Below are 12,294 nucleotides of genomic sequence, written 5' to 3'. Positions count from 1 at the left end.
AGAAAATCACGTGATATATGATAACATTTGAATTAGCTTGCAGTTCGTTAATTCCGCAGCAACAATTAGGGAAAACCTTACCAATCATGCTAATATTCAGAGTGAACTTATGCGCATCCTTCAGTTGTGGCGAGCACTTTACAAAGCCTCATCAGTTACTCAGAACTGCTTGTGGTCCAAGGCTTTTTAGGTTACTTGAACGACGACAAATATTTCCACACACCTACGACCTCTCATCAGTTTACTGGCCTGTCGTGGACGTCATACTTCTTTGCACATGTTCTGTGCGAATATTTCCTTAAATAATTAGAGTAATTCAACAACAAGAAATTACTTCAAAAAAGTACTCGACGAATATTACAGTGAAACTAAAAGTGAAATTGAAACTGCAGGGATGATGAAATTAACGATTCAAATTAATTGAGAAGAAATTTCAAAGTAAAACTTGAGAGAAACGAAATTTAAACTTTGTTTGTTTGTCCAAAAAAAGACTTGGATAGAAGTTCAATGATGATCTCTCACGAGGCCTCATGTGTCTCGAGTTGCTGGATTAGCCTAAAATGCAGCCACGTTGACCTGCATCCAATACATGCAAGATATCAACCATATTTTACACGCCACCCACAAGTGAATTCATTTGTTTTTATGGATGATTTTAGATTTAAATTTCAATATGCAACAACAACGTAGCCAGATTTTCTATCTTGTAATATCTAGAGATGAAACTAATAAGTTACTTATAGTGAACCAAATAATAGAATAATTGTCGCGACTTTTCAGGGAACGTTATGCGATAATTATTCTATTGCTTGGTTCATTATAAGTAACTTCTTATATTATACATGGACTTTCCTGAACATCAGGACGGTGCAGGCCTCACATCCGCACATCCGACGCAGGCCTCACAGGCTTTAGGCTCGTCGCTGTAGATAAGATATGCGTGCCTCACGTGCGTGATATGCGTGCCTCACGTGCGTGATATGCGTGCCTCACGTGCGTGATATGCGTGCCTCACGTGCGTGATATGCNTGAATTATGAAGAGTGAATTATGAAGAGTGAATTATGAAGAGTGAATTATGAAGAGTGAATTATGAAGAGTGAATTATGAAGAGTGAATTATGAAGAGTGAATTATGAAGAGTGAATTATGAAGAGTGAATTATGAAGAGTGAATTATGAAGAGTGAATTATGAAGAGTGAATTATGAAGAGTGAATTATGAAGAGTGAATTATGAAGAGTGAATTATGAAGAGTGAATTATGAAGAGTGAATTATGAAGAGTGAATTATGAAGAGTGAATTATGAAGAGTGAATTATGAAGAGTGAATTATGAAGAGTGAATTATGAAGAGTGAATTATGAAGAGTGAATTATGAAGAGTGAATTATGAAGAGTGAATTATGAAGTGTGAATTATGAAGTGTGAATTATGAAGAATGAATGAGAAAGAGTTAATTAGGAAGAATGAATGAGAAAGAGTTAATTAGGAAGAATGAATGAGAAAGAGTTAATTAGAAAGAATGAATGAGAAAGAGTTAATTAGAAGGAATGAATGAGAAAGAGTGAATTATGAAGAGATAACTGTAAGGAGCCAATTATAAAGCATAATTTATAGGTAAAATTGTGAGGAAATCATATAAAGGGAATTATGAAGTGTTCAGCAGCTCACCATCTTAACTATGATGTCCATGTATCGCCATCAATCGGAGTTCAATATCAAAGAGCGATATAATAAAATCGGAATATACTTCATCCTTCAAATTATTCATGCACTCTTGCAGTTTCCGCAAAAACAACTACCGTAAATGCTCATGTATGATGCAAAAATGAACTGTGCCGGGAAAAAACACAGAAAACTCACAATGCGCATAAAAATCTGATGAGATAATGAACGTAATCACAATTATAGTCACAAAAATATTTTACAGCATCGAAAACGATGATTTACCCTAATATTCCTACGCGAAGAAAATATTTGTGTATTAGTTTTTTTTTATTTTTCCTTGAATCTCTCCAACAATAAACTTCATATGGTATCAGAGCAAGTGCGTAAATTCGCACTATATGGACAATAATTCAGTGCAGTAAAAAGGCACAAGTGGCGTAAACTTATTCGTTTAGCATGCAAACAACGGACGCCTATCCTGCACATGGCAGGCTGTCTACCGCCCCAGCAGCTGAAGTGTCGTGTATTAATTAACGTCGTATTAATTAACGTCGTATTAATTAACGTCGTATTAATTAACGTCGTATTAATCAACGTCGTATTAATTAACGTCGTATTATTAATTAACGTCGTATTAATTAACGTCGTATTAATTAACGTCGTATTAATTACCGTCGTATTAATTAACGTCGTATTAATTAACGTCGTATTAATTAACGTCGTATTAATTAACGTCATATTAATTAACGTCATATTAATTAATAATTAACGTCGTAGATCTCGGCTCTGTGGTCCTGAATATGTACATTAGATTTAATGATAGACGATTTCTCAATTATCAACGGAACTTAACCCCGTTCGTGAACGTGATAATTATATTCAATCTTTTGTAGTAATAAAGTATTTTGGGGGAAAATATTTTATAGTTTCTACCATTACGCTTAACGCACATTTATAATGGTGTTGATATTGGATCGTGAATAAGCCGAACGTTGTAATCATTTGAAACGTTGCAAGGTCAAGCAGCCGCCAGAATTGCAATAGCTGACATTTTATTTGCAAATAATTATTTGTAATGAAAATTTTGTTTGTTGCAGGTGAAAATTTAAAACAAATTTTTGAAAAATAAATTTAATTTCAGAAATTTTGCACCTTTTAGCCTTTCACGCTTTCAAATTCTCATCCTTTTAAATTTATTTTGGAAGTAAGAATCCCCATATTACCAACATGACTTAGAGACAAAGTTCCATTTTTAGCGGATTTTCTCATTTATGGAAAAAATGCACTATTGTGCTCACCATGTCCGTCTGTCCGTCCGTGACTTCACGTTTTCGTCGACGAGAAAATGTGCTCTCTAGCTGCACACTCACTGCAGTGAGTACTGAGTTCTATTTTTTGCTTCTCCATCGATTTTTGACAAGTTGATGAGAAAGCTGCAGAAGTCGAAGAGTTCTTTAGACATCACAACTAATATTAGGAAAGGAATAATATGAAGCCATGATCAGGCAACATTCAGAGTTGCTTATAGACAGTAAGACAACAATTCCTTAAAGATCTTAACAACTTATCCAGATACCTCGCACGTCTCCGGCAGTAAACAATTTCACATAACTATCAGCCGACCGATGCTATTCACTCGCTCGCTTCTGCTAATGCAATTTACGCTCAAACTGCACATGAATCAGACGAAGAATTTTATAAGTAGACAGTATCGCCAGATTTTCACTGCAATTATTGCTTATCTGGAGCACTTAGCTCAGCACAGCGAAGGTTCTAATGCATTAACGCTGGTCAAATCCCTATCAGAAGCTCATGGCGCTCCGTAAGTCATGACGTTTTTATGTAACCATATCAAGAAATGGTTTGTACGCTCAGAAAAATGACCGAGACATTGTCCAAACGGCGGCGCATTTTTTGCGCATTTTCTCATTTATGGAAAAAATGCACTATTGTGCTCGCCATGTCCATCTGTCTGTCTGTCCGTCCGTCTATCCGTGACCTAAAGTTTTCGTCGACGAGAAAATGCGCTCTCTGTCACTCACTGCAGTGAGTATACTGAGTTATATTTTTTGACCTAGTGTTAGCCAACCTGACCAATTTTAGCCCTGTAAAAATACGTATCAGTGCTACGTCCAACCTCTTTTCGTGCCGTGGGTAAAAAAGTGTGCCAGTATTTGGACAATATGACTCATTCATTCTTCTGGGTACTGCAGCCTAGATTTCATGGGCATCTGCTAACAAGAGGTGAGGAAAAACCTTATACGCTTCCGACTGAAATGTTAAAATGCGTCAATGCAAACTAGACAAATCGACCTAGACTTCATTGATTAGCTTAACATTTTTTGCGTAATCCTAAGGCAGCAACCCTGAAGTTTTCATTGTTGAAAACAAGACATTTTTGCAAGACGTTAGCCGCTGAAATTTTTCAGCTACGATAAAATATCAAATGTAATGGAGATGAAATGTACGGGGCCCATGAAAAACACATTTCCTTATATTCTCGAAAATGCACCTGAACTCTTTATCTTCGTTATGATACTCGAATAGGAAAGCCTGGTATATAACTAAATATAGTTACCGTCAATTTAATCACCCAAAATCATATATAAATTAATAACGAAAGGGTAATTAAAGTTTGCAATACTATGAGCGATTAATGCTATACTATACACATTAACTAACCTGAACAGCAAACGAAATAGTTTCTTTTATTTGTAACGAGGAATTGGCAAATTTCAATTTGCTTTACGAACAATTGGCAGCAAACAAACTTTTCTACAAGACGTAAACTTGGCTAGAGTTTCTCGATGCAATCAAGTGTTCCTAAATGCACCGAGGCTAAGATCGCTTGCTGCGTTCAAGTGTTCCTAAATGCGCCGAGGCTAAGATCGCTTGCTGCGTTCAAGCGTTCCTATAAATGCACCGAAGCTAAGACCGCTTGCTGCGTTCAAGCGTTCCTAAATGCACCGAAGCTAAGACCGCTTGCTGCGTTCAAGTGTTCCTAAATGCACCGAGGCTCAAGTGAGGGTCCGTAAGCCACACTCACAGCAAATGGCTGCAAATAATTGCTCTGAGGTCATTATGCTGGTGCTGCAAAATTCGAACCTGTATTTAAATCTTGAAACAAACCATTGCTTTGAAATGAGTTTTTTTCGGTCAGCCTCCAGGAGGAAAAATTGTTCAGCGTCAAGACTCGAAGTGAAGCGCCTGGGAATTGCAGAGCTCGTCATGAGACATTACATGTAAGAACAGAATAACCAGCAGATTATTTCCTGACGTTACTGAGACGAAACTACTATGGAACACACGGTGAGAAGACGACCTTTCGCAGAGTGACGGGAGAATGTCCAGGTCCTAGATGTTAACCCGGTAAAATTTCTAGTTTAATATGGGAACATCCCAAGTTTAATACGGGAATATTCCAAATTTAATACGGGAACATTCCATATGCTGATCCAAATCCTAAATTGTTTCTTAACTTAATAATAACTGCGAAGTTGATAAAAAGAAAATCATCTCATTAAATCAAACGGCATAAAAAGCGCCACGGAATCGAGTTTAATCAAAGATTTAAAAAAAAACAGTGAAAAATAAAAGCTTATCGGAACTTCACGCAGTTCTAAAGTCAGTAATAAATCGATCTAGGTAAGATAAATCCGTAATGAATCGATCTAGCTAAAATAAGTATGTAATGAATCGATCAAGACAAGATAAATCCGTAGTGAATTGATCTAGCTAAAATAAGTATGTAATGAATCGATCTAGACAAGATAAATCCGTAATGAATCGATCTAGATGAGATAAGTCCGTAATGAATCGATCTAGACAAGATAAGTCCGTAATGAATCGATCTAGACAAGATAAGTCCGTATAATGAATCGATCTAGATAAGCTGGCAGACCAAATGACTTCTATCAACACACAGGGCGATGGAAGCTTCACCGAACCAACCGTCATATAATCCAACCCCACGCTACTCATGGAGTTTACCCTCATCCATTATGGTCGTAGTATAGGTGGCTATGCTAGCCGTCATCGCTCTGTCTATACCGTTCAAATTAGGCGATGATAATGATCCATGCCAAGCGTCATCATTCTGTCTATGTCGTTCAAATTAGGCCATGATAATGATCTATGCCAAGCGTCATCACTCTGTCTATGTCGTTCAAATTAGGCGATGATAATGATCTATGCCAAGCGTCATCACTCTGTCTATAGCGTTCAAATTAGGCCATGATAATGATCCATGCCAAGATCTTGATCTCCGTGCCTCTACAGACCGGCAGTAATTAGGGAGCATAAATGAAAAACTAATCAGTCGGAATGCGGTTGAATTCAACGCGGAGCTTAGGCCAGGTAAGCTAATTAGCTGCAATTGGGTTTGCCTCGGGTTATAGACATTGGATAAGAAGGCCGAGCTGTTCTTATATTTACTTTCATCTTTCTGGGAGAATTATGGAGTATGTATTGAATTGATACAGAAGTGGTTTCTGTAAGACGAAGGCATTAACATTAAAACAGAAAGATTCAGCAATATAGAACGAGAGGTACAGCTAAGAAGAGATAACTTCAATCTAGTTGCAAGACTTCGGAAATAACCGATTTATTTCAGATTAAATCTGAACGTATGCTATAATTTGACATAATGCAATAAAATTGAATTTTCTACGGGACTTATATAATTGATGGATATATTTCTTTGGGAGAAAAATTAGATCATAAACACGATCTTGGTCTATTAATTCGACTAGATTTCATAAAATCAAATTTTCAAACCCATTTCAAATGTTCCAACCCACGTTTTACGACATTTCATTTGTCTTTCTCGTCCTTTGTCTGCATAAAGATCTTGTATTTTGAAGCAAATTCAGAGACGGTTATTAAAGTTTCAGGTCACCGCAGCAGTTGCCACGACGACGCGTGAGGTCCTGACATATAAATGCACAACTTTGATTGCGTCTCGTGACAATAAGAAATATGAAACACCAAGCAGCCAATGACCTGCAACTTGTTGAGACATATTTATTTTTGGTCCAGCAATAGGCGGACGTGCGGTGAATGTAATTTCGTTACGATTTCTTCTCAATTGAATATTAGTTACCATAGAGGAAAACTGAAAATTCTGCAATTCATTCAGCGTGACTGCAAGAAAAAATAAGATTTTATCGAGATGAAACGCAACAACATTTTCTTCCCAATTGAATGGTTTAAATCAACTCTCTTATCTTACTATTAGTTAACTACTATCAGTTGATGGCCCACATTTATTTAACAATGCCATGCCATTTCGGAGAGGAGGAGAAGATTAACTCAGAAAAATTAATGAGACATTATCCAAACAGACCTGAACTTTCACCTTCCTTTATGTGAGTCATATTGACCCAGTTTAACCCAGAAAAAGGACGTACACTAGTGATACACGCAACAGGTGTTTCACTATTTTGATAGTAAAACACATCAATTTTCTTAAGCGTTTGGTGCTGGTAGCTTAATCGGTTGTACGCGACAATTGCGGGGAACTATAGCGACATGCTCAGGAAAATAAGAGAACTATTCTGTCTAAATACTGACACACTTTCTGTACCTAGTAGATGCGCACTATTGCCGGCCAAACTCGGTCAGGATGAGCCACACAGGAACGAAATGCGCATCATTCTTTGGACAAAGTCTCCCTCATTTCTCTGAGTGGTTATAAAAAATGGGGATGAGTTGAGCCAAAACTTCGACAATAATTATTTCCCTAATTTTTTTAACTAAGAAATTGAAATTAAATTTACTTCGTCTTGAATAAAAATGTTTCAAAGCTAAAAAGTTTGCGGGAGTGTGCATGTTAAAATTTAAATGAAAAAAATAATTTTACGAGGAGGCTAAACAATGTTTGTAAGATGGAATATAGCACTATCGAGCAGTACGAATGTTGCGTGCGTGTACGACTGACGTTCGTGCCAACTCCATGTACGAATCGTAGCTTTTAAGAAGACGAGCCGTGAGTGTAAATGCAGCGTGCGTCAATCGTAAGTCGGGAAACGAAGCTTCGTGTGTCTGAGAAATCGAGACACGCAACCCAGGCACGAATGCTATACAGCAATTTACGAACAAAAATACGAATAATGAACACTTATCGGAAATATTGAGGTCATGATATTCAAAGAAGTTGAGTAAAGAAGTCGTTAGCAACCATGTACTAGTTTATTAGGACCGTCATTTGCTATATAACAACTCCTCCTAAAACATGTCTATAGTCATTGCTTGTTCATTAACAGCAAGTCTATGATATGATACACTAAAATTTATTGTTCTACAGCTATAAAAAATAACATTATATTCGCGATATATATAACATTTAGCATGTATTTGATATCAGTAACTGACGTTAAATTTGCAGTAGGAGTTTCCTTGATTTATCGTGTACAACATGAATACAAGTCGGAAGCAGCTTCCCTACAACAAACCTCAATATTTCTAATCAATTGGCCAAGGCATTGAACTTGGAGTGCAATCGGTCAAGAAGGTAATTTAAATCTAGCGATATCTACGCAAAATCTACGTAAAAATAATAATATTATGAATGTTTGAATATTGCTACGGATAAATACACAGAAAGAACGTAAATGGTTCATGCAACGCAATGGAAGTGAAGCGATCGTCAATCAAATTACGTAGATAAGAAAGTTGATGAGTTGATGGAAATTAAGTTAAGTTGAAGGGAAAACTGGTCTCGACGTCGCGCTTTTCAATGTTATCGGGTTTTTGTACATGTCAGCTCAGCAGCTGCAGTAGCTCTGCCTGCTGCAGGCTGGCCCAGGACGTGCATGTCTGATGCAACACTCTAGATCAGACACAGCCTTAATATGTGGACGTTGAAGTGTTGAAACGCAAGAGCAGAGTTAGCGTAACTAATGGCGTTAAAAGTTTATATAAGCGCTAGCGTAAACGCTGCGTTATAGAAACTCTTAGATCGGCGACATAAATAACTGCCACGTTAAAACTATCGATGAGCGCTACAGATAATGTGGTGTTGGACCTATTACTTACTCAGCGTCAAAGTAAATGCGGAGATTCTGATCCTAGTTATTCAAAATTAAATTCTGATCCTAGTTATCCAAAATTAAAGTGTTATAACTTGCCATCAATTAAATGAGCTCTACCTGGAATTATTTATAGGTACCGTTTTTGTATGCGATGAGCTCTATCGGGAATTTCGACCTTTAAACTTCATTTACGTAAACATTACAAGTTATACCCGTGATAACAGTTGTTCTCGGTAATAAATTTTGGACGAAAAGTAATGTCGCATTTCCATATAATCTCATTTCATTGTTGAGACCTATTTTAATTTCGACGTTAATTTATTCCTATACTTATTTAATACCTACCAAAATTCTCACACAACTTACAGTATATACACAATTCAATTTCGCCTTTCCTATACATCACAAGGATTATTTCAAAATAAGATATTATATATATATATTTATAAATATCATATAAGGATATTTATCATCCCCGACTGCGTCAGCGCTGCACACCCCTGCAGCGCTGAAGGCTTTGTATCCGAATACTTCCTAAATGTTTTAGGCACTAGCCAGGCGCGAAATATTACTAAGCAAACAAAACAATACGATGATGCTATTATAATAAATTGTATTGTACTCTACTGATAAGGTCTTTTTCCTCATTATTCTACTCACAAACGGCTGATAATCTTACGCTTCTTCATATTCAACGTAGAAATTGAATACATTGGTAAAGAGTCCGCACAACTAAATGGACTCTGAATCAATAAGCAATTAAAAAACCGTCAAAAAGCAGCAGAAGACCAGAAAGAATATCCTGATAGTGGTGAAAAATACCGCGGCAGTGAATGTACAGATCATTACGAAACGCAAGACAAAGGGAACATTTGAATAGACGAAATCTTTTCCAGTTGCAATTGCATGACGCGCTCACAAAGCCACTTTCCACGACAATTGATGCCAAAGGGAACTGCTCGGTTATTCCTTTTCCAAAACCCGCGCGAAACGCATTTTAGGTTTCAAGGAAGACTGCACGAGCCTTCAGCGTTGGGAACTATTTGAGTCTATAGCGATGCGTCGATTGCGGACAAGAAGTGTGGATGTCAGTCGATAATGGTTTGATGGTGCAGGCAAGAAGTGTGGATGTCAGTCGGTAATGGTTCAGTGGTGCCGACAAGAACTGTGGATGTCAGTCGGTAATGGTTCAGTGGTGCCGACAAGAAGTGTGGATGTCAGTCGATAATGGTTTGATGGTGCAGACAACAAGTGTGGATGTCAGTCGGTAATGGTTTGATGGTGCAGGCAAGAACTGTGGATGTCAGTCGGTAATGGTTCAGTAGTGCAGACAAGAAGTGTGGATGTCAGTCGATAATGGTTTGATGGTGCAGACAACAAGTGTGGATGTCAGTCGATAATGGTTCAGTGGTGCGGACAAGAAGTGTGGATGTCAGTCGATAATGTTCGGTGGTGCAGACAAGAAGTGTGGATGTCAGTCGATAATTGTTCAGTAGTGCAGACAAGAAGTGTGGATGTCAGTCGATAATGGTTCAGTGGTGCGGACAAGAAGTGTGGATTTCAGTCGATAATGGTTCGGTGGCGCAGACAAGAAGTGTGGATGTCAGTCGATAATGGTGCGGACAAGAAGTGTGGATGTCAGTCGATAATGGTGCGGACAAGAAGTGTGGATGTCAGTCGATAATGGTGCGGTCAAGAAGTGTGGATGTCAGTCGATAATGGTTCAGTGGTGCGGACAAGAAGTGTGGATGTCTGTCAGTCGGTAATGGTTCAGTGGTGCGGACAAGAAGTGTGGATGTCTGTCAGTCGGTAATGGTTCAGTGGTGCGGACAAGAAGTGTGGATGTCTGTCAGTCGGTAATGGTTCAGTGGTGCGGACAAGAAGTGTGGATGTCATTCAATAAAATGATGCTCGCGTATTTCTGTCCTTACGATGTGAAAGCTCGTACACATTTAGCTAATTCGAATCAAACGTCCAACGCAAGTCAAGATTCAGACACGATTCTCTTGATCAAACATGGTCGTGTAAAGTCAAGAGAAAAAGTCGTGTAAAGTCATCAGCCATGCCACGCGTACATTTAAAGGGAATTTTTTAATATTCAATTGCAAGAACATTATATTTGATCGAGTTTGCCTTATGCTGAGACTTTCGGCAGACGTGAGATGTTAGAAATACAATTTAGACTCCGCGTTTATTACGCGTCGACATGTATAGATCTCTAAGCTTTCATACATAAATTCAACATACCGTACCAAATACCAATGAACGAATTTAAATACAATAGCAATTATTCAAAACGGAGCTGCTAATAACATTTTAAGCTGCGATGTTGACGCCAAGATTACGCTGGGATTATCACGTATATGAGAGTCCACAGCAAAGATCTAGAACTACAATCTTCCCTCGCAATACATGAAGCATTTAATATCACAACAGGACCCTTACATCAAATTCATCATGTTTTTAGCAGGAGAGCAATAGCTCCTCGTTTCTCAGTCGGCCATAGGCTACCAGCTGAGATCGCTTTCTCTGGCGCGTTGCAGTCTGTCACAGCGACACCTTGTATAGGCAGCAGAATCCAGTTCTGCTGAACCAATCCCGCATTTATCGTCTATTGTACGTACAGATTAGAATATTAGCAAATGCAAGAAGATATTTAGTTTGAACTGCAAATAAAATCCGAACCGGGCAGTTTGTACCTCATGTTTTTGATGGCGATTTTCTTGGTACCCGAAAGCCGTAAGTCATTAAGTAACGAAAATAGTCCTGAAAGAATGTGGGTTTTTAGAAAGTTCTTTTTCAGTTCATAGTGCTTGTACATAGTGCTCCCCATCTTCAAAAATTCAAGTTAGTAATTTAATATTCCCAAATAAAAGATTTCAAGTCAAATAAAAATATAGATAGACGTAAAAATTTTCATTCTAATTTCTCAATGTGTAATACTAGTGATAAAGAAGACGTCATTCTTGACATTCTGGACAAACTATAATTCTCCTGGTACCTATTTGACGCTGACGTAACACCGAGGAATATATTCGTTGGGTGGACAAGCCGGTTTAAAAATCTAGGGAATAGGCGCGCAGTTGAGGCCAGTCTCCAGACAGGAGTGCATGGCTGGAGAAAATCTCCCTAGTTACATAGATTTGGATATGGTTCAGTCAGACGAACTTTCTAAAAGTTAGCAATGGTTTGAATGATTGTAATGAACAGTACTACAAGGATGAGATCGTCTTACTGTCACAAAAAGTCTGACAGATTGAGTCAAATTGAAAACTCAGATCTACGAATTTACTCACCTTGTCCATTAGTTCTAGCGATGAAACCTAAAATACATAAACTAAAGATGAATACTCCTGGAAACCTCTTCTCTTTCCGCCTTCCTCTCCAGAGCACTGACTCCATAATTATTTAATTGATCAGAACACGCCGGTTGAAATTGTTGACGAATTCTAATTCCCTTTCTACCTTACAAACATGTCTTCCACCGAACGAGACCTCAGGTTCTCTCTCAAGAACTGGGCACACCTCACCTCATCACCGTCTAGACAACACTAAGCACACGCGTGGTCCGTGGTGACTGGTGAGTCGTGGTCTGTTGG

At 38.1% G+C, this 12,294-nt stretch overlaps 1 protein-coding gene across 1 annotated transcript in view; it reads right to left on the bottom strand.

Annotated features, from left to right (window-relative positions):
- LOC108668232 (dual oxidase) overlaps positions 1–12,257 on the bottom strand; it is an 84,322-nt gene extending 72,065 nt beyond the window's left edge. The window contains exon 1 of the mRNA XM_018155404.2: positions 11,992–12,257. Coding sequence (XP_018010893.1) covers positions 11,992–12,097 — 106 coding nt within the window. The 5' untranslated portion in view covers positions 12,098–12,257. The remainder of the gene's footprint in view (positions 1–11,991) is intronic.
- Positions 12,258–12,294: the final 37 nt, after the last annotated feature.

The sequence above is a fragment of the Hyalella azteca genome, unplaced genomic scaffold (genome assembly GCF_000764305.2).
Source record: "Hyalella azteca isolate HAZT.00-mixed unplaced genomic scaffold, Hazt_2.0.2 contig5104, whole genome shotgun sequence".
Classification (NCBI taxonomy): Eukaryota; Metazoa; Arthropoda; class Malacostraca; order Amphipoda; family Hyalellidae; genus Hyalella; species Hyalella azteca.
This window is presented reverse-complemented; position numbering and strand designations above follow the sequence as displayed.